Genomic DNA, 26,540 nt, shown 5'->3' with positions numbered 1-26,540 from the left:
TAGTAGCAAGGAAGCTGATTTGGGAGGCAAGCATCCATGTACCTATCCTCCTGCAAGCTTCCTATGAGTTCTGGCTCAGCGTGTATGTCCTTCAGTTCTTCATTTATGCTTTGAAGCTGAAATCTGTGTTATGTTGTGGTGGTGATGGGGTAAGACCAGCTACACCAAAATGGTGGAGCCCTCAGATACTACAGCGAGAGGGGCCTCGGAGAGCCGTAGACATCATTCACTTGGTGATAAGGTGTCCCTAAACCTAGGAAAAGTCTTGATATGGAGAAAGGATTGCAGGACTACCAGCTCCCATCTGTTCAAAGCAGTTGGCTAAAATCCCTTCTTGTACAGCTACGCTTGCTGTAGCAAGTCACAAAATGCCAAAAAGTTTAATATATAACATGTCAATCCTGAAAAAATGTTTTCACAAGCTGGTGTCATGTTGTTTTGCTCTTGCAGATAAGTGTTCTTGGAACTTTCCTATCACTATGTTTTACAGCCTTTATTTGCTCTATTGTTATTTTTAGTCATCTTTTCTGAGAGTAGCCTTTCACAATTTCAGCTTCCTATTCCTTCAAAGTTATAGCTGCTTAGTTAACTTAGCCAAAAAACTTATCTCAGTAAAAGTTTCTCCTAACAATAAATTGAAGCATTTTATCTCTGGCAATTTCATTTTGCTTCTCTTTATATTTTTATTGAGTTCTTTGTTTTGTTCAGTAAATGTTGACTTGGAGTTCCACAATATTGCAAATTTAATAAAATGCAAGTGTTTTGTCATCAGTTCAAGCTAATGGCATCTGAGGAGGTCATCCAGGCTATTATTTGCCTTAAGGCAGATTAATACATTTGGAGTCAGGGAAGAAAAAGGTTTAATTTTACATTTCTAATAAATTAAAAAAAAAAAACCAAACAAACACCATAGAGCCTTTGGTTGTTCATACTATCAGTGGCTCTGCCTAAACTATGGGACCTGACCCTTTAGTGTCTCTTTGTCTCTTTGCGGGCTGGTTTCTCTGGGAAGGAAACGCAGGTGATCTGCCCTGGGCAGCACTGAAGCGCAGTCCATTGGCATCTCTGATCTGGATGCTTGCAAGGAGTAGTGCGAGCCCAGTGCTGAACATGCCTGCCTAGCTGTTCAGGTGCAGCCATTGAAATTGGTGAGGATTATGTCACCGCCATAAGGAGATCTGAGTATGTCCTTTATTCTTTGCAGTATTGAATGCCATTCATAAATTTGCTTGAAATACCTGATTTCTCTCTATTTTGAGGTGGGTATACTGTGGTTGCCGTACTGTGGTTTCATGACTGATAATTTAATGATGAGGTGTCATGGCTTCTTCACGCTCAGGCGTTCAATTACAATTTTTCTACCTATCTGTTTCCTGAGACTGCCCCAAAAAGCAGGGCTAGGAGCTGTCTGGTGACATTGTTGGTAAGGGAGCATTTCTGTGAGTAGGAATTACATCAAGTCAGTTGTATTCCAGCAGTGTCACAGTGAAATCCCATCAGCCCCTGAATGCTAAAGAAATTTGTCGAGGCAGCGATAATAATAGCTTTATTTCCTGGTTCTATATTCAATTTGATTTTCTCAAAATATGGGGTAGAAATACCCTCTGTACTTTCATAATGAAACCAAAGAACCCATTGTTGTTGCAGCCTTTGAAAGTTAAGTAATTTTCATCAGCCCCTCCCTCCACCCCCTATTATCCCTTCTCCATAGCTTGCGAAGGGAAGAAAATGGTCTTGTTGTGGTGGAAGATTGATTCTTGTGCAACTGTTACGATCTAGCAAAATGTGGTTTCCTAACCTTTGTCGGCTAAGCTTGTAGCCTTTCCTAAAAAGTCTGTTGGCTGACGAATTTACAGCAATCTAGTCTGTATATAGAATTTGAGTTCAGAAACTAATGGCTAAACCGTAAGGGGAAAATCTGTTCTGTTTATTGGAGAATTTACAAGTACCACCTTCCTACATATGTATATGTATTTTTCCTCCTTTCTCTTTTCTTCCATTAAGTGATTTCCTATATTTATCTAATTATATTAATTACCTGCAAGAGGTGTTATTTAAATGTCTCCCAATTTTCTTACTATGACGGCAGACATCAGAGGTTTGTTTTGTTGGTTTAAAATATCTGATTATCATTGTTTTCTTTCTCCTTTTACTGATGACGTCTAAAAGCTAAAATGGGTATATAATGCGTTGAATGGACTTCACATGGGAAAAAGTTGCATTGTTAATTATTTTTATATTTATTGGTTACAGCAGCAGTCAGTCACAAGACATGCAGTTTTGTTGGCATGTTCTCCGTGTGTCTGTCCTCTGCATCACAACAGACTTTTTTTCCTAAAAGTGCTCCATTTTGGTAAAAGCTGGAAAATTGATTTTAAGTAGTTTCATGGTGCTTTCAGATGATTATTATTTCCAGAGCTGTGCTGTAGCATTCTAAGATATTTTTTCCATGTAATTATTACTAAACAAGCACCTGTCCCATAAACTCTATTGTCCAAAACAATTACCAAGTAATTTCTGATCCCAAAGGATTTTTAATGTAAAATGCTGTATGCATGATTCAGAGTAGTAAAATACTGGTTTTACAATGTGGTGCTCTTTGTTCTAGGAATGTTTACAAGGATTACCGTTTCCTTGAGCTAGCCTGTGACTCCCAAGAGGAGGTGGATAGCTGGAAGGCATCTCTTCTACGAGCCGGTGTCTATCCTGATAAATCCTCAGTAAGTCAAACAGCTCACTAGTTTTCCAGTAGCTGCTCTGTTTGAGTCAGAAAAAAAAATATTGTATCATCTGGAAAAACACGATGTCTGCAGATATCTCAAGAAATGGTAGCCTTTTCATTGTAGTCTTCTGTGGTAATTTTGGAATATTCATAGTGAAATATTTTAAGATCAATTTGTGTGTCAAACCTCAATATTAAAAAACCCAACCAAACAAACGAACAAAACCTTCTAAAGTGTTATTCATTGGTTCTGTGTAGTGGAAGTGTTGAGCAACTTGGGGTTTCCTGAGCTTCGTTGTTTCTATTAATGTCTTCTAAGGTAAAGATGTGCTTTGAAGAGTTTATTCCCTCAAGCTCTGTATTACAGAACTGACAGAAGCATTCCAGGCAATCATGTATATTTATTTTACTGATTCACTGCATGTTTTTTGTGTATGAAACACATGCTAAACCTTTCCAAGGGCAGTTTTACTCAGCTAATCATCATGTGAAGCAAATTGAACAGGATGCAGTAAAACAGCCTCTATTAATTTAACAGAAAAGACAGAAAGATGGGAAACAGAATATGCACAACTACCATTTCATATTTTTTGGACCTTGTTGTTTTGATTTTTAATATCGAATGAAGGTTTGAGGAGGTGTATCCAGAGAGAAGGCTGACTAGCAAAAATACCTGTCATTTGAGCTTTTGAAAGTTACTCTAATGCATAGTTCACCTTTCTTCAGTAAGTCTGCTGATCCACTAGATTGCATCAGCAGAAGGTCTGTTCTGAGAAATGATGCTTTGATTTTGATGGAATTTGTTTTTCTTCCTGCTTGTTTTCCATGGGAAGGTCAGGTCCCTTGAGTCCAGGATCTTGTGCTGTCTTCCATTACTTCATCTTTCTCTCCCTCATATTTCCCTTATACTTGTGATACCTCCATGGCTTCCAGTATAATTCTGTCTGCATCTTCTCTGGCTGCTATTTATACAAACAACCCTCAACTTCCTCTCTTCATACCAGGTTTCAAGGCTACCATCAAAAGATAAATCAGAGAATAGTTCTCCAATTATTACAGGAATAAACGGTGATGATGATGATCTTTTAGGAATAGTTAAAATACAAATTTAGCAGGAGACCTACCAGGTATCTGAGACTTTCCCTTTTAAAAAAAATAAATAAATTTGGTGACTCTTCAGTATGTTGTCTGTCCCAGTCAATCAGTTCCTACTTAAGATCATCAGAAGTCATTTTATGAGGATTAGTTATGAGAGGTTACCTAATTAATTACTAGGAACAAAATATTGTATTGGGTTGGCTTTTTTTTTTTTTTCTTGCTCAGGTTTTAATAATGATGTCAAAGCCTGTTGCTGCCTCTGGTTTAATCTGGTATTCTGTGACATGTTTATCATATTCATATATCTGTTACTTTAAATGAGACAGACTAGTTGGTTTTCTAAACTTCTCTCTTCCAGTCTCTCCCTTCCCCCTAAAAAGATTTTGTATACAAAATATGTTTATAAAGAATTCTTGGTTTTGTTTAAAGTTGATCTGTCAAAGAAGTCTTAGATACAAGATATGAGAGACTTCCTTGAAAGACAGAAGTAGAAGGGAGTCAAAATTCAGTTCTTCTTTGAGCTGGAATTACCTTTATATTACAAAAAGAGTGAATAGTATTGTTCCAAACCCCTATAGTTTGAAATTTACCCAGTAGTCTATTAAGCTGTTCAGAAAAGATGCTTGATGCTACTCTGGTCTTGCAAAGCACTTTGTTCCTACAGGACTAGAGGTCCAAATGTGGACTGCAAGTCTGCTGTTAAAGTTTGGAATTTTGCAAAGCAAAAGCTTCAAAGCCCAGAGTACCTTAGAAGTTCCAGTGGAGCTTAAATAAAAAATTAGCAGTGTTTCATTAAAATCCTGTGCATACTCCTCAGTTTCACACCCTCCTCTGACAATATAAAATAGTTTTAGAGACACCCACCCCAGTCTTTTATTCTCCTTCAAAGATTTTAGAGACTGTGTTTTTATGTAAGAGAGACTGCCAGGAAATGGCAGCAACTTGCGTTTACTTCAGTGCTTCCCCACAGCTTTGCTATCCTGGTGTTAAAAAGGCAAAGAGGTACCTTAGCCCCTTCCTGGACTGACCTTCTCACTCTTGTTCATGTGCAAGGCACAGCTGGTAACTTTGAGTATCCAAGGCTTTGGCACTAGAACTAGAAAAATTGCTGCTTAGAAATGAAAAATAGATTAATAGTGCTGTAAACCTGGAGGATTGCAGTGGTGAAGCTGGCCTGCTTTCTGTAACTGCCAGAGCAGCGTGCGCAGCCTGGAATTTGAAAGCTAAGCTGTGTGCTTTCATTAACAGTTCTGCTGCTCGTGTACACGGACGCTGATGTAAAACTCATTGCAGTTGCCCCTAGCTGGGTTGCTTCTGGAGTGGCAGGAAAAGTAGGAATTTGTCACTGAATTAAAGAGATTTGTTCTGAATTCTCACCAGGGGCAAATCTCTCAACTAAGAATATTAATTTTTCTGTTGTTTTTTTAGTAGTGCTACTTAAAATTGTGTGATTACAGTGGCAATGGGGTTCAGTACTTATTACCACTAATATGAAGTCTCTATTACTAATTTAATCCTGTAAGCTAAGTCCGAGTTTGTTGATTTTTAATTTTCCTTTTTGCCTAAACAAATCTCATTAATATATTAAAAATTAAAGGCCAGATATCACCCCATTCCTCCATTTTGGTTCATTTTTGCCACCTTCCCTGGCCTCCTGCATATGGGGATACACACTCATGTTCATATATTCACTCTCTTGTTAACTATCTTTAATCACCAATCAATGTTGCTCTGTAAGCCCCCAAATTCTTTTGCAGTTTGCCAAGTCACCTCCTTCCCCCAGGAGATTTGCTTTTGTCAGGACATGGGCTTTGACAGCCACCCGGATAGCTATGAATCAGTGTTTTTATTTTTCCAACCCATATGCAAGTCAGCTTGCTTGATATAAATCACACTGTGGCCAATTCACTTTGAAACGGGATATCCATTTACCAGCTGACTTTACTGCTGTGTTTCTGAACTGATGCATCCAAAACTCTCCTTTTTTAAAAAATGACTACAACTTTGTGACGAACCTTTCCAGACTGTATTTCTCAACTGTAGGCTGCTGTTTATTTTGGCTGACTTCCCACTGTATAATAGACACTGTTCATGCCAGCTTATGGCAAAACTCACAATTAAGAAAAATAATAGCACAGATGTTTGTTGTAACTTGCTCTGCACACTTTACCTTGCTAGCACCATCCATTCCTCTTCCCCTCTCCCCTAATGCCATCTCCTCCTTATTTTTATTACTAATCTAAAAATTCAATATTTGCTCTTTAAAAAGCATTGGATCGTGAAACTTGCCGTTCATTGGCACGTTGTAGGGAGTGGTTGTCACGCAAGGGTAAGCAGACATTTTTAGTGGGTTGCTTTGCGTACTGGAAGTTCAGTATTACCAACTCACGAAAATCCCTCTGGCTTCCGTCCCATCCCTGGATGATTTCAAGCTTCATTTTCTTCTCCCTTGTGTTAGTGTCCACCAACTTCCCTGGAGCTGCTCCTGATTTACACTGGAGGAAGCAAAAGTGGAATCAAAATGTTTGAGAGGAAATTTTGAAAAAACGGCGTGAATTTACAACTTCACTGAACATTTTAAATGCTTTGCAAATGTCCTATGCTCCCCTGGAAACTGTCTAACTAAAGGATTTGGTGAATGTGTTTTAAGTCATTTCCTCATTTGGTTTGAGCTCTTTCCAGAACTGTATAAGTTAGACTGAATGCATGTAAAATAAACGTATCTAATTTTTTTTTCCCCTCTTTCTTCCTTGCTGCATCCTGCAAAGGGGAACAACAAAGTAAGTTCTTTGTCCTTTTACAAAATCCTTTCGTATCCTTTCTCAAGGGTTTCGTCAGGAAAATTGGTTTCTCTTTTGGTTCACACGACTATTGCCTGCAAACTCTTAACAGCAAATTCCTATTACAAATGTGGGTGCAAAAGTGTCTTCTAGAAAACTATTAACAGCTCTTTGTTTTAATTTTGGGGAAGGAGGTGTGTTAAGTGTTGCTGAGTGTTGTTTTTTAAGGCGGTTCAGTAAGAATGATACTATAAAACAGTATTGGGACCAAAGATTATGAAGGTATAGTAATAAAGACCTTCTGAGGAAAGGTTACTACAGTCTGATGAAACTCATTACAGCTGGATTTTTTGACCATACATCAAAGCTTGTATTAACGGGCAGTTATAAAAACCAAGCACTAAAGTCTTAAATAACAGATTTGCTGGCGTTGTTGGCTAAGCTGAACTAGATCAGTGTACTGGCTTTGAAGGTGCCTTAAAATGGATGGAGGAGGGTGGGGTCAACATTTGACTTGGCTTCTAGACCCTTGATGTGTTCCAGCTGGACAGCAGCAGAAGGGTGTGGGGTGTGGAGAGGGAGAACTGAAATATGCGTGGTAGGTTTTTTTTGAAAGTAAGCAGCACATAAAAAGACGGTTTTGCTGATGTTGATCTGATAAACTAATAAGCACTTCCCAGGGTTAGTACTTTATAATGTCATTTTTACTGAGCTTAAGAATGGAAATTGCACATCTCACACTTTGGAATATGATGCAGAGAACGTTTGTCATACCATGAAAAGAAGTTACATAGCTTTTGTGCTGGGTTTTTTTTTTTTCCCCCCTTTCCTGTTTTGGTACATTAACTGTTAGGAAGATGTATCTGGAGCATCAAAAGATGCTTCCTAGCAAGTGTTGAAACTAGCCCCTGAAATATTGCCTGCAGCATTTTACTGTGAGCTTGAAGCATTTCTAGGGTATTTGGGAAAGACCCGGGTCAGTTTTAAATGTTCTGAAGGTTGGGGAATTTTGTCTGCTTTTGATTTTTTCTATTTTTAATTAGTTTCTGGTCACTTCTGTCTCCATGGTCGCTGGACTCAGAAACACCAAAAATTTTCTTTTTTGTTGTCCTGCCTGAGAAGAGGGGCTCTTAGTGTTGGGTGGGGAGGGGTTAAGAGAAGTGGTATATTGATGGCATGGAGAGAGAGACTTTACATAAGAGATGGTGTGAAATGTAAATGTTAACTGTGTACACTAAAATATCAAGGTGATGTTTATAATGTTTCTTTACGATATGCTGACTTAAGGCTTTGCTGCTGCAGTGGATGCTGATCTGATATCCAGAGGAGGGAGGTTAGACTGTAGATGCTCTGTCATGGGAAATGGGGATAGGTGGGGCACCAAAGAGTTCTTGGGGCTGGCAGAAAGAGAGTCTGGAGGCCAGGAGCTGCATGGACCAGCTCTCTTCTCCAGAGACATGAGCTATGGGGCACCCCAGGAAGGTCAGGACCAGTAGCATTCAACATGAATTTAGTTGCTAGCATAAGGCAGGATACCCATATGCAAGTATAGGAGAAACCTGTGAGATGTGAGGATTGGTGGAGCAGTTAGCTCTCCTTTCACTTTGAGCAAACAGCAATTCTTGCTGTAAGTTCAGAAATGATCTCCTGGCCTGGGCTGTCAGCCAGAAGGTAATTCCAAAAGAAATCTCCAGAAAACCAGATCTTTCTCTTGGACCCAGTTCTTTGTAACGATTCTTGTATCCTCATCTGTGTGTCCCCTTTCACATTCACACAGGTCATTCATGCTGGATTCTGGAGATTACATTGTCCCAATCAGACAGATAGAATTAACCTGCAGCTGCCTGCAGGGACTCAAACTCCACAAACATCTTGAGATTTCTGCACCTAGTGGCATGGAAAATGAAATGGGTAAACCTGAGAGGTGACATGAGAGTTTTTGAGAAGGGGTTAGGGGAAGAGAGGAACGGCAGTTTGAAAATTATGATGGTTTCTCGAAGCTTCTTATGCAGCTTTATACTGCTAAACTGCATAATCCTTCCTTACTGTCCTGGTACAGATTTACTGGGTAGCTAGCAGAGCTGTAACACTCCTACGAGTGCTGCCTGGTGTGGCATTCATACTGTGGATCATGTTGTATGTACATAGTAAAGATCCTGTACCCACCTACCCATTCAGATTGTGGCTGCTTTTATACCTCTGCCTTTAGCTTTGCACTCTTAGATTTACAAAAGTAAAAATAAACATTGGAGTAATGAGTTCCTAAGAAAAAATGGGGGAAGGGAAGTGGAGAGGGTTTATAGTCGTCAGCAGACGACTAATCATTTTTATTTTTACTTTTTATTGTTGCACAATCATTAACGTAAGTGAGATTTCTCACATGGTTTAAGATAAATATATCTTCAAAAGCTTTGTTGGATAAAGTCTGTAAAAGGGTCGTGTAGAGTGAGGTAATGGAGACCTACCTCATTCAACAAGCACATGTTGGCAAGCTCCATCTTACTAATATTAAAACTGAACTCCACTCGGCAGCCATGCGCAGAGGCAGGAAGAGCTGAGCATTGCACAGAGTTGTCCAGAGCCTTGTAGCTTCAGTCCAGGTGCTGAAGACACACGAGGAGCTGTGCATCTTCATCAGCCTCATTTAAAAAAAAAAAAAAAAAAAAAAAAATCCCCCCAAAACAGCACTCCAGAGCTTGCTGTTTGAAAACAACAACAGCAAAACCTATGATATTCTCAGGAAGTCTGTTTTCGTTATGCTTCTAACATTGTTAAGTTAAAAGATTAGATAGATGCTGTGGCCTTATGAAATTTTGATTCCAAATCCCTAGGCACTTGAGGTGTAAAACAACAACAACAAAAAAACCCCCAAACCCAAAGTGACACTTCTTATTAAAAAGAATTCACCTTTCCTTTTTCATCCTTCAGCCCTGAGTTAGTCAATCATTTCTGCTTAATTTGAAAAATCAAACGCTTTAATGCTGACATCAGACTTGAGAAAATTCAATTTGGAAATAACAAATCTGATTAAATTTCTTTTTGTGGATAAAGGGCCTACAAAGTTCTTATCTTCTAATTATTTTGCATTACTGTGCTTGCTGATACCCTTTACAAATCATGTATAACTAAGTATATAAATAATATATTTGCATCTCAGTTAATGGAGTTGTCACAGTGTGGATAATACTGCGCATGTGAACATTTACGGAATATAAAGTCAGTTAGTGTAATTTAGTTTGAATTTTTTCTCAAGAAAAACAGAACTCCCTTTGAAAGGAGAAGGAAAGTACTCTCCCTGCCAGGTCAGTTTGCATGTTATTCCTTAAAATACGTCTTGGTGACATATTAATTGCCTAGATTCAAGTCTGTCTTTTCTTTTTTTTTCTTTTTCTTGGGGTAGTCTTACTAAACCCAGATTCCAGATCAGCTCCTCGATTAAGAAGAGCAGATGTCCTGCTGTCTCTTGAGACAGTCCTGGAAGATGGGAACTTAGTGAAGTCAGGATACTCGCTCTGCCTATGTATATGACAGCTCTCTCAGTTCAGCTATTTCATGCTTGGCTATTGACATGTAAATGCAAATATAGTGCCAGAAGCTGTATGTATTGTAATAAGGCTCTGATGCTCTTTTTCAAATTCTGCCATATTTCTGAAGGGTCTTCAGTTACCTCCCAGACATAAACTTTGACTCAGGCAGTTACTGGCTGTGGTGATGCTCTACGAGTGCCTCAGTCAGACTCAAACTGAAAGTAAGTGGTTCTGCTCAGTGATTGCTGAAGTCTGTGTTCGAGTTAAGTTCGTAAACTAGAAAAAGTAAAGACTCATTTGGGTTTGTTGCATAGCAGTATGTTGAAAAGCAAACTGTACTGTTATGTCAGAGGGTAATATGCTGCAGACAGAAGTGTAAACTGTGCATTTTACTGAGTTTACTTCCTTTTTTTTTTAAAAAAAAAACAACTAATATATTTTAGAAAAGGAAGGCATTGAATTCTAGGAAAAGAAGAATCCACTTCAGTTATGACTAAAATTGGCTGCAGGCCAACTAGGTTTAAAAATAACTTTTAAAAGAAGTGCTAATTTATTTTTTTTTAAGTGGAAAAATGCCATAATTTTATAGACAGTGTTTCAGTCTTTGCTTTGAACAGATGAATTGAATTTTACAATGAAGTCACGGTGTAAAGGAGCAGACCGAGTGAGTGTGCATGCGCACGCATGCTGGGTCAAAAGCAGTCCAAAATACAGGGAGGAAAGGAAATGGCAGGCTGTTTTTCAGTCTCTTGCTGCCTCACTGTTTCAAGGATGTGAAAACGTGTTTCAGATAAAAACTATCTTCTTGTTCTACTAAATATTTACTAGTTCAAAGAAAAACTAGATGCAACCTTGTTCCCTGAGAAACATAGCAACTCTGCTTTATATTCTTGTAAGAATAAAATAATTGCTGGCACGAGAGAGTTAAAAATGTACAGGGAAAAAGAGATTCATAGTATTGCATCAGTTGCACTCACTGTAACAAGATGCAGGCTAACGGACTGAATGATTTTAAAACCAGTCCCTGCAAAGCTGGTAACTGCCTATCAGGGGTCGGGGGTTCAATAGCTGTCACAGGGTTTTACATTTCTGCTGTTAAATGGGACTGCTGACATTAAGCAAACTCCAGGAAATTTAGAAATGAGCAAACATTTCTGTAATGTATTCATGGTGGGCTCTTTACTGTGCTTTTGGCAAAGCATCTGCATGTTGAAAATATTTTTAAATTCTTCGTTCTTTATGGTGCAGCTTATTTTTGCACCACTTCCACTCTGATGAAGGATTTCGTTGAAGGCTTACAGAAAGGTGAAAACTCTCTGGTTGTGAAGTTTGAGATAATGGAGCATGATTGTCACCCCCGTTCTAGACACATAGGGAGATTTGCCCTGGGGAAAGCAATAAAGGTGGCAACCTCTTAGGATGCTTTCCCAGCCCTGGAGAAAGCAGTGAAGGTGGCCAGCCTCTAAGGATGCTTTCCCAGCCCTGGTCAGTGAGCACTGAGAGTTGGCTGGTGGAGAGGAAGGTGCTTCTGGACTGTGCTGCACCAACTTCTGCCACAAAGGTCCTTTGGACTCCAAGCTGATACCTGCAGCTAGAGTCCCTGTGTCTCCAGGTCTCAGAATAGCTGCAGTCAGGAAGGTCTGATTGTCCCTTTAGTGCAACAGTATGGGGTCACCCGTGAGGGGGACCACAGATATCACAAGATTTTGGGACAGTCCTAAAATATCTTCCTTCTCCTCCAAGTCAGTAATTGCACAAAAACCTACTCCTGAGTAATAATTGGCAAATCTGCCAAAAATATCACCAGCTCACCCTTCCATAGCATTTACAGTGTAACAGGAAATGTAGTCATTGGACATGAGGGTGGAGGGCAGCTGGTGAACAGCCAGATACTTCTTTTTTTCTCATTTACAAGGCAAAACAAGATGATCAGGAGAAACTGAATGCTGTTTTCCCTGATTCCGTTTTGGACAAAAACTAAGACATGCAATGTCTAGTTTGATGCATTGTTCATCCTGGATTTCTTTCACCTTTGCTACCTATCTTTTTTGTGGAGATAGGTTTATACTTACTCTCCATATTGTAAGTCAGACTCAAGACATATGTTCTGTCTGTAAAATCCTCCATTCTGGAACTGCATTCTCCACTCATGTAACTTTCCTTTCATGATGTCATGTGTTCTGTTCTGTGGTCGCTCCCTAGCTCCTGTCCCACCTGTTTCCCAGCTCCATTGTGGCCTTTGATTGACTGATGTCTTCTCTGTCCTCTGTTGTATTCTGTGATGCTTGATATATTGACTGTGTTGATTTTGGAGAATTGGGATTTCCCACCAAAAAAAGCTGGCTATGGACATTTTGTGGTGTTTGATCTGTGCAATTCTTTGGTGACTTTCATGCTCTTGTTCCTAAACCCCTTATTCCTGCAGTTGAGAAATGAGTGGTCTTACGCTTTCCTTCACATTTTTAAACGCAGCCTGTGCTTTTCCCCTTTTATAATCAAATTATTTATAATTCAATTATAATTTATAATATCTTATTGAATATGCCACTAAGTTCAAATAACATATATGAAATTATTTGGGTAGGTATAAGCCCCATGGTGGGTGAATACAAAGTTACCATGAGCTGTTTGACTATCTGCTGTTTAAATGGTCAAATATGGGTGTGACAGCTTGTGCCAGGCCCCTATTGGACCTTTTAAATAGCAGATAGTCAAACTGTTCCGTCATGTTTGTTGCACAGTATTCTCTTGACCTGTTCAACAGTTGGTGTTTCTATACCGGGCGGCATACCTAAGCGCATTTAGAGAAATCGACTAAAGGAATGACGCCAGGGCAAGGAAGGTAAAGTCCATGAGAAAAAACAGTCTTATGCAATGTAATTTGGTGTTCAGTTGTAGTTGGGTGGTTTAAAACTCTGCTTGATTTGCAGACCTAGATATTTTCCAGTGGAAGCAGGAAACCCCCATGTAGTGACTAGAAGTCTTTCCAGTCGCAGGTCAGTAGTCCCTAGCTGCATTCTGTACACACTGTATAGAAGTAGCCCGTAGTTGCTTAGGACCACAGGCTGACAACAACTGCTGTACCATAACTCTAAATTATAGGTATTAAAGGTTATCTGGCTGATTCAGATAGGAAATTCTCAGAAGCCCCGTGTGTGCTAGATTGTCCTTATTTCTGCTGTGAGGGCAGTGAACAAAATAGCAGAGGCTGCCCTTTTATCCACTTCTGCAACTGCATACAGTAAGGCGTCCTCAAGGAGCAAAACCTCTTTCACACCACCTGTGACCCAAAAGATGTGGCTGCAAACACTCAAGAGATGTGAAGTTTTCATACCAGTTCTGTGCACCAAGGAGCTCTATGGGCATAGTTCCTTGCTGTTCCTCAGCGGAGGGCTTCAGTGTAGGTAATGGTCTGACTCTGTGAACAATGACACTGGCAGGCAGCCTCAAATGCGTTAGTGTCTGGGGCTGTGGGACTATACACGAACCAGAGTTGGTATATTTGAATGTGGGCCAATGTATGTCTCTGTATGTATGTACAAGTAACCATTTTCCTATGCAAAGCTAAATTCTTACCCTCATTTGTAGGACTTCTTTACTTCTAGAGCAATGGCTTCCAGTTAAGGGCTCACTGCTGATTAAAATGTTAAAGCTAAGGCTAACCGCGAGAACAAAATACAGCATTGTCTGCACTCCTTAACACCATCTGTGTTGCCCTTGCTGTGGTGAAAATCAAGGCTCTTGCTTTGGGAAGTTCGTCCTTCACTTGTCTTCAATAGTTTGAAAACATCAACTCTCTGTCTGTGTTCTTTGTTACGTACTGCTCTGCAGGGAATACCTCTTAACCTGTTGAGTGGATGCACATGCTCAGAAATGGTTTAATCACAACCGATCTAGGTCATGGAAAGGCTGGGAGATGGGCATGGTGAAGTCAATGGCATCAATTTCCAGAGTTAGAATTTCACCCATTGTGAGTGGGTGTGTCGTCCTTAGTGTTGTATGTTTTTAGGCGACTGTTGGTTTTTTTTCCGTGCTTTCTGTAGTCTGATCAGTGTTCTGCTAAAATAAAGTTCTCCTTTCCTAGAACCAGTCCCGGCATTGTCTGATTGGGGCTGTGATTCCTGCCCCATGTCGTATTTCTTTTATTTAGGTCCATCTTATTTGTACAGTTTCTTTTGTAAGCCACAGCATGATGCCTTTCCAGCAGCTGTTTTTAATATTGTGAATAGATACTATTTGTCTAGAAGCTGCAGTTGTGGACCAGGATCCCATTTTACAAACTTAGAGTAAAAACATGGTTCCTTGCAGTCAAAGAATGACATCAGAGAATCGATGGATAGTTATGAAACAGTGTCCTGTCTGTGGTTTTGGTTAAAGGTTTGTCACTAACCATTGAGTGCCTCTGGAAACAAAGGGTCTTGAGGCAAACTACCTGCTTGTCACTGGTCTGACTAGCAGAGGACATGGCATTTAGGGTTCTTTTGTTACTAATGAATTCTGTAAAGAGGGAGCATGATTTCTTTCAAAGGATTTTTCTCTTCAAGCCTGAGAAGGCAGTATTATGAGTGCTTTGGAGCAGGTTTGGCAAGATGTCTTCATCTTTTGTTCTTTAAAAATACCTCACTCCCAATATCTTTTGAGTATGCAGTGATTTCCTTCTGCCTGTCTTTTAAGAACAAGTGGTGATTAATCCGCTTGTTCTGCTGTGTACCAGATTCTCTTTAATTCATCTCTAAAATTTGACACTAATGCATTTGAGTGTCTGTCCTTGCCTGGTGGAAACATCTCAGATTAACGTATGATTGGAAATTTGCTCAAGTGGGTCAGTTGTTAGAGTGATTTCAAATCAGTAATCGTTGTGAACTAGCTTAAATGTAAGCATGCATATGAAGTTCTCCATCTTTTTGTTTCAAATGATTTTACCCAAGACACAGCGAGTGTGTGTATGTTTGTGTGTTTCAAAGAACCCTGGTGTCTTTGCTCAGGTATGCTGAATGCATTTCCTTTAGTGTATACAAGTATCAACATTTTCCCATGAAAATTCAGATCTGTTCTCATGGGATCCCACTAGGGAATTGCATTTATTTCTAGGGGTATGTATCTAGAATAATATGCGATTGTCCCTTCTGAGTCTGGATCCTTTTTACTGTAGACTACTTCACTCTCCCTTCGTAGACAGTGGGTCCTTGGAAGCAGAAGCTCCGCTGTCCTGAGTGCCAGGTTCCTAGGTAATTGTCTATGGGCCACATGACAGTGAAGCAAGGGAACTCAGATTTACAATGGAGTACTTAAATACACATCTTTTCTCTGGTAAGGATCAGGAATGTTTCCATTCAATGAAAGATAAAAGGACGCATCGCTTCTCAGCATGACCTGTTCCTCCTTTGTGCGTTGCTGGGTCTTCAGGCAAAGTAATTTCTGCCTGTGCTCTTTCTAGTTGAATCTTCCATTTTGGATATTGGAATGGTTAACTTGACCTAAAAGATGCTCCTGTTTTAAAGCAGTTACTTATATGTTACTTGCAGCTGCATTTTTTCTGTACGGAGCTCTTGCTTCTTCAGTATTGGTGGCCTTTAGGGTGCTCTTTCATAGGTTTTTTTAAAAATATATTTCATCATACATAGAAGAGCTTTAAACTACCAGAGTTTGCAGATAGTCACAAATACCTGAAAGATTGTCAGAAATACCCTGTTCCTTCCAAATTCAACCCCTAACTGACAATGGAAAATTACAGTTCAAATATCCGTGATGCTACCTCTTTTGTTGCTGAGCTTTTTGCTAAAAACACTGCTTTACTATGGTAACTCCACAGTCCCTTGGGAATTACTTTTCAATGCTTCCAACCTTCAGTTTTTTTCTTGACAAGTTTCTGGCTATATCCTGGAAAATTTCTGGACTCTGCTATGGATTTACAGCAGTTGAAAATATGGGGAGCAGCATAAACTAAAACACTTTACATTTGGTATGAAAAGTAGTAACTTTGGGCAGGGGAGGTTTCCAGTGCAAATTAAAATGTCTACATTCACACTTAACAAGCTAAAAACTCGTTAGAGAGTGAGGTAAAATTACTAAGAAGTTGCTACCAAGTTTCCACTCTGTCCTCCTGGACATCTGCAAAAACTAAGCGGCTTTGCTACAGAACGTAAGCTCTGCTTGACACAGAATGCTTTTGTTAATATTCCTACCTGGAATCTCCAACAGTAGAGTTTTTTAGTGAGTCCAAGTTCAGGCGTCACGGTGTTCAGATCTGGTAATTTGTTTGGAAACCACTGTAATTGCTCTTATTTTTATGAACTTACTTTCCTGAGTTTAAAATCTCTTTGCTGGAAGATATGCTTAAAAACACACAACATGCTTCCAAAATGTTGTGCAAATTTTAAAAAAAAAAAAAAGAAAGAAAAAGAAAACGAAAGGAAAAAAAACACAAACACATAGCCAGAGAAGTAATACATTGCAAGTTAAATCCATCCTTTCTTTGGATAGAGTACTATTTCTTGCACAGCCTGCTGTGTGTCTGATAACATATTCCAGAGAGGCTGTGCTCGCAGCGAGCTTTTCATTCAGTTTCTTTGGGCGTAGTACAGCAGGATATTTGAATCCATAACATTTAGTTATAAAAGATGCAGAATGTATTGAAATCCAGGCATTTATATATCTTGAGAGTACGACTGCATGTAGTCAACAGAGAAGCACTCTCCCAATGCTGTAACAAAAAGCATTCTTTTCACATTTCTTCCCAGTTTGCATTAGACATGTCATACAAGAGCTAGGATCTGAGGCAGGCTTTGCAAGGAGACACGGCAGTTCTTACTGGTTTTTGGGTTTCCCAAAGAGAACTGTGCTCAGTAGGTTGTTCTGCTGCCAAAGGTTTTATCATGTGGACCGAGTATCGTAACGGAACAAACACCATCTTCATGTGTTTTTAGACATGTTATTTACTGGGGTTTCCCTGAAGAAAGCTTAGGGATTCTTTCCTTATGAGTCACTAACCAAGTGATTGTTTTTATATAAACTTTCCTTCAGCTGGTTAGAGTTGGAACACGGTGTCTTCTGCTCCTTCTGGGGTCTGACTTTTCTCTTAATTTCTTGTAATGGTTGTTCCTGCAGCCAACAGGATGGTTTGAACCTCATGGCCTTCCCCCACACCCTCTCTGAGTTCCATAGTCTTGAAAATCGCTGGTCTAGCCAGCAGAAGTGCTGGTGGCAATCACTATTTGTGTGTAATTCCACTTTTCAGCTTTCTGCCTTGTGGTGCTTTTTCAACTCTGCACCTTACTTGTGGCTTAGGGAAAATGTGCTGTTGACATTAGCCAAACTGGAGTTTGTATTTTATGTGCTGAAATTAAAACAAAAAGTTGATATTTGACTTCAGCGGCATAAAGGTTAAAAGCTATAAAGTACTGTGTTTCCATAATGGAAATGACTAAAGCTGGAGAGACACATGCCTTCTCTTACATACCCCTGAATCCTTTCCCACCCTCTTTTGGTGGCTGCAGCGGAATCATCTTTTGCCAGCAGAGCGGTGCAGAGTCACTTTTAATTACCTCCTTCCACTGCTTTTGATTTCAAGCCCAACTGATGGCGCCAGGGGCTGAACCACAGGGAGATCTCCAGGCAAGTCCTGCCTATGTCAGGCAGCCTTGCCAGGCAGATGCTATACAGCCCACTGCACTTCCTTGCGGTGTTTTTGTTACTACATTTGAAGTTTTTTAGTCTGAGACAGGAGCTATGTTAAAATCTAGTAACTCTGTAATGTGCTCGTACATGTGAAATTCTAGGTTATGGTCATCAACTTCTCTTCCACTCCCTGACCTCACTTAAGATATTTATACTCTGTGTGTGCATGTATGTAATTATATGTATGTTTGACTTCACAGGTAACATATCCTGTGTATATAGATTTGTTAAAATGCATGGCATTATTTTAAGCCAGTAAATATGCTCAGTTCTTTGAGTCTTTTTCATAAACCAAGATTGGATTTCTTTATTTTTACAGGAACAGGAATGGTTTAGCTGGAATGAAAATGTTCATTCCACTGCATCATTAGCTACAGGCAATCTTCAGTTGAAGCCTAGCCCATTTTTCATGCTAAAGCTCTAATAGTTTGACTATTAATCAACAATTTCTGGGGCTGGGAGAGCTTGTCTGCATGCCTGTAATTTAAGCTGAGCTCTCTTTTTTTTTCCCTCTTATGAAAGGAAGGTAGCCAGAAACTAAGTTATATTTTAAAGAGTTCACCTCCCTCTCACCCCCTTCTACCATTCCCCTTCTGATAAACACCCCAAAAGTTTTCACTGGACGGGTATGAAGATTTAGCTGGAGTAGCAGATCCTCAAATGTGTGATTTGATCCTTCAGTATTTCTAAAGCAACATTCTGTTAGATGAGACTAGTCACTGACCCGATGATTGTCTCAGGTGTGATACTTAGTACTGAGGGTCCAGTCCAACTTGCTTTTATCAATTTAAACGTTAGTTTTAGGGTCTCAGATAAAGTTTTTCCTCCCCTTCTTCACTACAGGGTGGCTGTAACCTGCAGCCCACGTGATAACAGGAGCATCGAGATCTTTAGTCAGCTGTTTATGTGCCTTTTCAGCAGCCTGCTCTTTTCACACAAGGGTCACAGTCTCTTACCAAGTTGGATAAAGTCTTCTGGAAAGATGACAGAAGGTGACAAGTCAACCCGTGGCACCAGCTCACTGTACTGAGAGTTTCCGTTTGCTCCTCCTGCCATTCAGATCACTCACTCTTTGTGGCCAGGCCCTGTCGCGGATGGAAATATTTGACATGGTTATGATTTAGCAGTGATTCGAAATTTATTAATGTTTTAAGGTAGATCAAGAGGTTGAATTTTAGCAACACTTAATCATTAACTCACTTTAATCACTAACAGGTTTACGAAGTGAGTGAACAAAATAATTGAACAGCAACTTAACTAGAGATTCGAAGATGGCAAGATTCACACTAACTTACTATGAGGTATTCCAAATCAATACATATACATATGGGTGAAAACACAGCTCTCAAATTAATATATATACACATAAGCAAAGTATATAAGCACGCGCTCACACGCACACACAGAGATCTCTGCTAGAATCAGAAATTTACAGCGGGCAACTCTAGAGCTGACAGGTACCACTTTAAAGTCCTACACGTGCAAGGATGAATGGAAGAACATCCACATCTATAAAGCTAGAAACATATAGGTGAAAAGCTGGATGGAAGAGAGGCTAGCCTATAGTCAAAACCTCCCTTACTCAAATTTAGGGTAAATACTCATGATGCATCGTTTTTTTTTTTGAGGCTCGAGAAGGATTCTCTCGCCCTGGCCTTGGGGTGTCAGCATGAGTAGTGTCTCAGCTCAGGGGAGGTACTCGCCACAGCCTGCTGCAATCCAGAAGAGCTCAAAGGGTCTTTACTAGAATCGCTACTTACAGGATCCAAGATAATTGACTTTCATCAGGTACTTTTCCACTCTGGCCCAGCTCAGACAATGGAATATTTCAGTACTTTCCACCAGTTACGCAAGCCCAGAACTTGCTGGATCTTGGGGACCTGGTATCCCCCCCCCTCTGTGGCCATAATCCGTATGGTGTCAGGGGTGACCAATTATAGTTATTATCTTCAAATGGTAGGAGCCATGGGGACCAGGCACACTATTGTGTTCTGGTCTGTTGCTCTGCACCTTGTCTTTCTTTCATGTTAGACCCTTATGTTACGTTCTGGTCCATTGTATTGCTGTGTGGCCCAGGTTGGAAGGGAAATCACGCCAAGTACCAAGTGAGCAAAGGGTGGGGGGAGGTGCAGTGGCTGGGTGTCGCACCACCACAGGCGCCTCTCCACCATACATACAAGCCCGTGGAAGGTGAAGATTCAGAGGACTGATCCTCCGGTTCAGAGACAGGAATGGGAAAATCATGCTTGGAAGGGCAGGAATTGTTTTCTTACACTGCTTTTCTACTCTAGTCTCTCATCAGGCTCCTTAAATCACCTGCGAAACATGCAGTACTTCTCCAGCCCCCACTGAAAAAAGTGGTCAGACTACAGTCTCCATGCCCAGTGGCTTCTTAAGAAAAGTCTTTTCCAAAGGTCGCGTTCTTCTTTTCCCAGGCCCAGTAAGCAGCAGGAGCAGCTTTGGGTCGATCAGTGCGTGCATGTGAGTTTTTGGAGACCGCTCTTTCCTCCCAGATATACTATCCAGCTTAATGGGAGAGCTGATGCAGAGCCCTTTCCAGCTCTGAGGCAGGGGAGTATGCTTTGGAACATGGACAAGGACCTTGTGGGGGAGGAAGAGAGCCATCTAGTTCATGTAAGATGAAGAGCTATTTCAATTTAACTGTCTGGGGCTCTCAAAGACTGCAGTGCTCTAGCCTATGGAGACTGAAAAGCAATTTCACTGCGATTATGCTAAAATCCTCTTGTTCTGACCATGAAGTTTCATTTGACCATTAAGGAAATGGCACAGCAACCCTGGAAACAATGGAAATGTAAAGCGTTATCTTTCATCAGAAGGCACATAGCCTCCTCCATCAGTGATCCAGACAAGATTGCACCACTACCATACAAAACGGTGTTCCCTCTATTGGACCTGCATTGCGCATAACAGAGACTACCAATCCATTTGATCTTTTCATGACCACATTAGTCAGGTGTCTCAGAATTATCTGATCCTCAGTTAGAGGTGTTTGCACTTTCTTTTTGTTTGTTATTGCTAGCTGATGAGCTCACAGTCCAGCACAGCAGCTGTCATTAGTCAGTCAGCATATAACTATTATTTTATTCTGTTTCTGTTTTTCCAGTCCTTGAATTTATCCATGTTTTCCAGGACACTGTTCAATACCCCATTGTATTGACAGTACCTCATAATTTTGTGTTATGGACAAGAACAAATTTACCTGGCAAGTTCATGCTGTTTTGTTTCAGTGAGACCAATCTGTTGGACACTTTGATGGTGAAGTTCTTCAAGGCTGCTAGTTCTTCTTCCTATGTTATCATTTAGTTATCTTTTAGTTTCTTACTGTACCATTCTTTCATTTATACCCATCTTTATGAACTTAATTGCCAATCTCCTAAGGGTATCACTTTGCTGAACCAAAGATGCGTCAAGTTTCCCCTAGCCAGAAAATCAGTTAACTTACTAAGTGAGTCTGACGTGCTCCGCCATCTTGCATTTTTGCCTTTTTAGTTGTTTTGATCGTGGTGGTTTTGTTTTGTTTTGTTTTGTTTGCTTTTTTTTGGGGGGTGGTGGTGGTGGTTTTGTTTGGGTTTCTTTTAAAGTCTTTCTTTACAAAAGGTGTTCAAAAGTCTTGCAGACAGTCATGTCTGTCTGTCTTGCATCACTTGTATTCCCATTTTGTTGAGTGTGGGCACTGCACTTGCTGTTCTGTAGACTCAAGTACCATGCTGATACCTTCATACTGTGATTCTGCACCCACTCCATGGGCAGTAGCAGGAGCTGTTGTGTTAGCCCTGCTGGGAGCTGATGACTGGATATGGGTGTATATCAGTGATACTTTTAGGAGATTCTGCACAATGTGTCTTTCTTTTTTGAGATTAGCAATTTATTCCCTCACTGCCTCTCTTCACATCTCCTGTACTGCTTAGGAAAGAAACATAACGATACAATAATTTTTGTTTCACCTGAGACAGTACAAGAGTGCAAGAAATTTTGTCTATGAAACCTTGGCAGCCAAAATACTTTGCTTTGAGGAACTCAATGGAAATCGCCTTGTCAAATGGCAAGCTTCAGGGCTGATGACTCAGGCTTTCCCCTGCTCTGGTCTGGGTGACAAGAAACTGCCCATGACAGCCACGAGGAGCAGAAAGCAGTAATTCACGCTCCAGCGACACAGCATTTTCTCCTTTGATGTTATCAGTAAATTGCACCCGGGAATACAGCCTGAGATTCCAGACCAGAGTCTTTCCTATGTACCTCCTTTGCTGCTTGCCTGGCCACTGACTAGTTTTCCTTTTCAGGGCTTTTCATTTTCATTCTGGTTCACTTCCCGTTCCTCTTCAAATGCTTCCAAACGTACAGTTGCGTTCCCTCAGATCAGCTAATCCGTTAGTGTGTGTTTTGCATAAGCCTTCACCTTCTCCAGCCACAGTCATTCATGGTTCATGTGAACCATGGTGCACATCATTGTAGATTTTCTTGCCAATAACCATTGCCCCTGCACACACGTGTGGTATCTGTGTGTGGGTGTGAAGAAGTACATGCATTTGTAGGCATTTGAATTTAAATTGTGCTAGTTTACGCTGAGGTATGTTTCTGTCTAGTTCTAGAGAGTAACAGACACAAATAAGAATTGTTTAATGTGGAATATATAATTATTAGTTGAAAAATCTGTACCCTCTCAGATGCCTTGTCAACACTTCATGTCTCAAAATGTGTAGTATCCAGAAAACTGTGGTGTTAACCTTTTCTAGTCCATGCTGAACATGCAAAAAATCAGTCCTTTTTTTTGTGTTTGCATGGGATCTTTGTTCGCTGTGATTAATAGTCCACTAACAGTGTCCAACACAAGTTCAGTGCAATGTACAAAGTGCCTTTGATGCCAGACATTCTACAGTGCTGTGCAGAAACTAAAGCTAATAGTTGTAAGCCTGAGAGGACTGGAATGTTTTCAATTTACTTTTAAACAAATGACTTTATTGTGCCATTCTCACATGGGAGTAAATTCCACAGCCTTAGTGCCACATTAGACAAAACTTTTATACCTGCTGCTTTCTGTTTATACTTGGAGAAAAGAAATTAACCTTGGTTAGGGATTGGGGAGAATAGGACAGGACTATTAAACTCAGTGGGAATTTTGCCAGGGGTTTTGCTGGGAGCAGAGTGGGATGCAGGAGTACAGGATGTAGCTGAAGGATGATTTGTGGTGCAGAGCAGACTTCAGGAATTCTTTGTGCCTGAAAATCAAGCTCGTGAAGGGCACCTGTAGGAAAATCTTTAAAACCGGTTTTGGCACTCCTGAAATTTAAAGGAAGTGGTCGTTGTAGTCTGAGTAAATGGATATTGGGAGGATGATTCCTAGTGACTGCAGTTGGCAATGGATAAGGCCCAACTCCTGAAAGGAAAAATTCTCAAGTAAGAAATGGGTGTCTGTAGCTATATAGGAATGACATCTCTTAAACTCAAGGAGAGAAAGGGTCTCTGAACTCACCACATTGCTATTGTAATGGTAAAGATTTTCAGACCAAGAGAGGGAAGTTGTGAAAGAATGAGTCTTTAATGCTTATAGGATGGTCTAATACCACGGATTTGTAAAAAATATAAAATACGTGCCAAATTCCTAAGTAAGGGACATGAATCCATTCAGCATTGCTCCAAGTGGGAGGCCCTCTAATGCTAGTAAGTGCATCATAGTCTTCTGATAGGTATAATACAGAACCCATTCCAGTAACTCCTTTTGATCAAAACATGAGTGTACATTAATTACTAGCAGAACCAAGAACACGGGATTATTTTTTTAACTGCACACTGGGCCTTTTTTTGTACTAAATGTTTTTTCAACGCTTTTGTTTTGTGCATGTTACATGGTTTTATTGCTTTATAAATGCATAAGCAATCGAAAAAAGTTTAAAGTTTTGTTTTGACTAAGGTTTTTACTTTGTCTATCTGCAATTCATTATTATTTTATGTGACACACCATTGCATGGAAATTCAAATAGAAAAATGACAAATTTAGGTGATGCTTAGATAAAGGCAACTGCAGAAACTGGATAATTTAATCCACTCACCTGAAAATGGCTTTAGAGTCTTTTGTCTTTCTCGGATGTTTCTAACCACTGTCTGCTCTTTTCCAAAATAATAGCTCTCTTGCTCATGTCTGTGCCATGGCTTCCCATAAAACCTTACCTCAGTTACAAAACAAACAATTTAAATGGCGCGGATCATTTTGTAGTGTCCTCAGAGCCCTAAAGCCTTTGCTGCCACTGATTTGGCCTCTAGAGGAAAATATACCTAAAGCTTTTGTAGACTGTCAAGAATGATAGGGAAAAGGGTCTGAAAGCTGTTTCCATTTCGACTTGTAAGGCAGGGAAATTCTGTCCAGTTTGTTTCTCCTCCTTTGGTAGCTTTCTTCCTTTTTCAAAAATATGGTCTATGTTGATCATTACTGAAAAGAAACCAGTGTGCATATAGAGGGTGACAGCTTTTACATAGCCAAAGGCTGCCGTGAGTCAAAACTGAGATCAGGCGTGTTACTTGGCAGTGCTGGGAAGCTTGTAGGGGTAAAGGCAGTGTCAGTTCCTTCCCAGGTGATGCCTGTATGTGATTTATTTCCAGCAGAACAACGATTTTGTTACGAATCTGGATTTTCTAAAAAGTCGAAGATGTGTTTCGGGAGTTGTGTGGTGGGGAAGAAATGGCGTAGGAGAGGGCAGAATCATTTTTTTGTTTAAACCAGGCTGAATGTTACTGGGCAGCAGCTCTCCATCTTGTCCCAGCAGCAGGTGCCCAGCTGCCCTCTTCAGATGGGAAACATGACTGCGGCGAGGGAATATCACCAGGGTCTGAGGTTGTGTTAGCTTTCCACACTGGGTAGGAGCAATTACGTTCTTTTGCTGAAGACTCCACAGACTCTCTGTCTAACCCACTCGCTTCCTGCCCATCCAGAAAGGCAAGCTCCTCCCTTGCAAAATGTTTAGGGAAAAGAGAGGAGGAGGGAATACACTTAGGTGGAAGAATTTTTGTCTACAGTAGGGATATGTTCAGTGCTTAAAGGTGGCTCCCTGGGGGGCCCCAATTTGGCAGGCAGACTGGTAGGGAACACATGCTGTGAAGCCAGAGGGTGTTTCAAATGAAATGGTATTTGAATCTCGCCATGCAGGTCTTAATAATCTGTGAGTCTTTAATATGGCCATAAGGTTATAAATTCAGGGATTTTGACCTCAAAGTCTTTGAGTGTGTTTAAAAATAGCTCACCCATCCTCATTTTATCACTTCATATACTCTGACACAATTTTGGAACCTGCCTTCATCCCATCTAGCAGGGGAACACTGTAATTAAGAGTCAGTTTTGAAAGGCTGTTCTCTCTTAGCTTAAGGCAGAATAAGGCTTTATGTATTTTTGCAGGAGATTATAAACAATTCATCAGCTAAAATTAGCAGTAAAAAGGGAGCCCCAGTTCTTTCCTGTGCTGTGGTTTGTACCGCAAAGACTTAGTGTTTTTAAATCATGACAGAGCTCTCTAAAAACCTTGAAAGCGTATTATGTGTGTGTCACTTTGGCTCAGTTAGGAATAGTCTCACCTCTAAGCTAGAAGGCCATGGGTTCAAGTTCCATGCCCGCCCTTGGATTTAGCTGTCTCACAGTAATTTTATTAGAGAAACATTTTAAAATAGAGCCATAGGGGAAGAAGACTGAAACTTTTATATCTGTAAGAGCACTGAGAGACAGTCATTGGGATGATACGTTAAACCACTGCTCTTACTACCCAGCTTTGCTCAGCAGGCATAAACCCTCTAAATAGAGAGGGGCTAGCCCTAACGGTGTAGCAGGTTTTTTTTCTCTTCTTGAAAAAAACCAGTTCTAGTCCTTGGGAGTGTGTGTGAGCTACTGTTCCCTGTGTCAAAGAAGTTTGCATTTTCATCGTGTTGCCACAAGGACGGGGTTCCTTGATTGTATGTTGCTGTGCAAAAGCTGAAAAATGAGAGTTGTCAAATGAGTCTTGACTTTACCTTTTGGTGCTGACTGGTGACTGAAGTGTGTGTGTGTGGGGAGAATCAATCCTTTGAACTGAACAGGCCATAGGTGATTAAAAAAGTTAATTTGCAAAAATATCCAACTAAAATGCAAAGTTAGGGTTGTTTGTGGCAACAATAAAGCTAGGTGGTCTTAGCTGCAAAGGTAAACTCCATATTGTGTCTGCTTGGATCTCGGGGTAGAGTGCTAATCACTGATGTCCTTTTACTTCCCCATATAGAGGAGGTCAGTGTGACTTAAGGTTTAAACTTTATAGTTTCATTTTGGTCTGTGCCAACACTCATGTGGTCTTATAACATGAGTTTAAACATGAGTCATGTTTATGACATGAGTCATAAACATGAGTTTATGTTTGTTGCTTACAGACATGTGTATTAAATTACCAGAATCTCACTGTCTCTTAAATACAATTTACTTTTCTTTTAGGGAGGAAAAAAAAAAAAAAATCTCTCATTTTCTCCTGGTTTTGTAGAATACTAGGAGGGTTTTGGAATATTTATACAAAATGGAAGCCACGTCATAAAGCAGTATCTAATTTCATTTGATTACGTGCAGAATAGTTGCTCACAATTCATTTCTTCCCCTGAAAATAATTTTACCCAATAATTTTCAATTTCTGTTCTTGTGGCATGAATCCAAAATGCTCCTGGGTGGAGGATTTTCTTTTATTTAGCAATATTTGTAACACTTCAGTAAAGCTC

At 40.2% G+C, this 26,540-nt stretch overlaps 1 protein-coding gene across 1 annotated transcript in view; it reads left to right on the top strand.

Moving 5' to 3' along the window:
• DNM3 (dynamin 3) overlaps positions 1 to 26,540 on the top strand; it is a 178,191-nt gene that overhangs the window by 123,286 nt on the left and 28,365 nt on the right. Inside the window, 2 exon segments of the mRNA XM_009892901.1 lie at positions 2,609 to 2,720; positions 6,589 to 6,600. Of these exon segments, the coding sequence (XP_009891203.1) occupies positions 2,609 to 2,720; positions 6,589 to 6,600 (124 nt within the window).

The sequence above is a fragment of the Charadrius vociferus genome, unplaced genomic scaffold (genome assembly GCF_000708025.1).
Source record: "Charadrius vociferus isolate BGI_N301 unplaced genomic scaffold, ASM70802v2 scaffold39, whole genome shotgun sequence".
Taxonomy (NCBI): domain Eukaryota; kingdom Metazoa; phylum Chordata; class Aves; order Charadriiformes; family Charadriidae; genus Charadrius; species Charadrius vociferus.
Note: the sequence above shows the minus strand (reverse complement) of the source record. Positions and strands in the feature narration are given on the sequence as shown.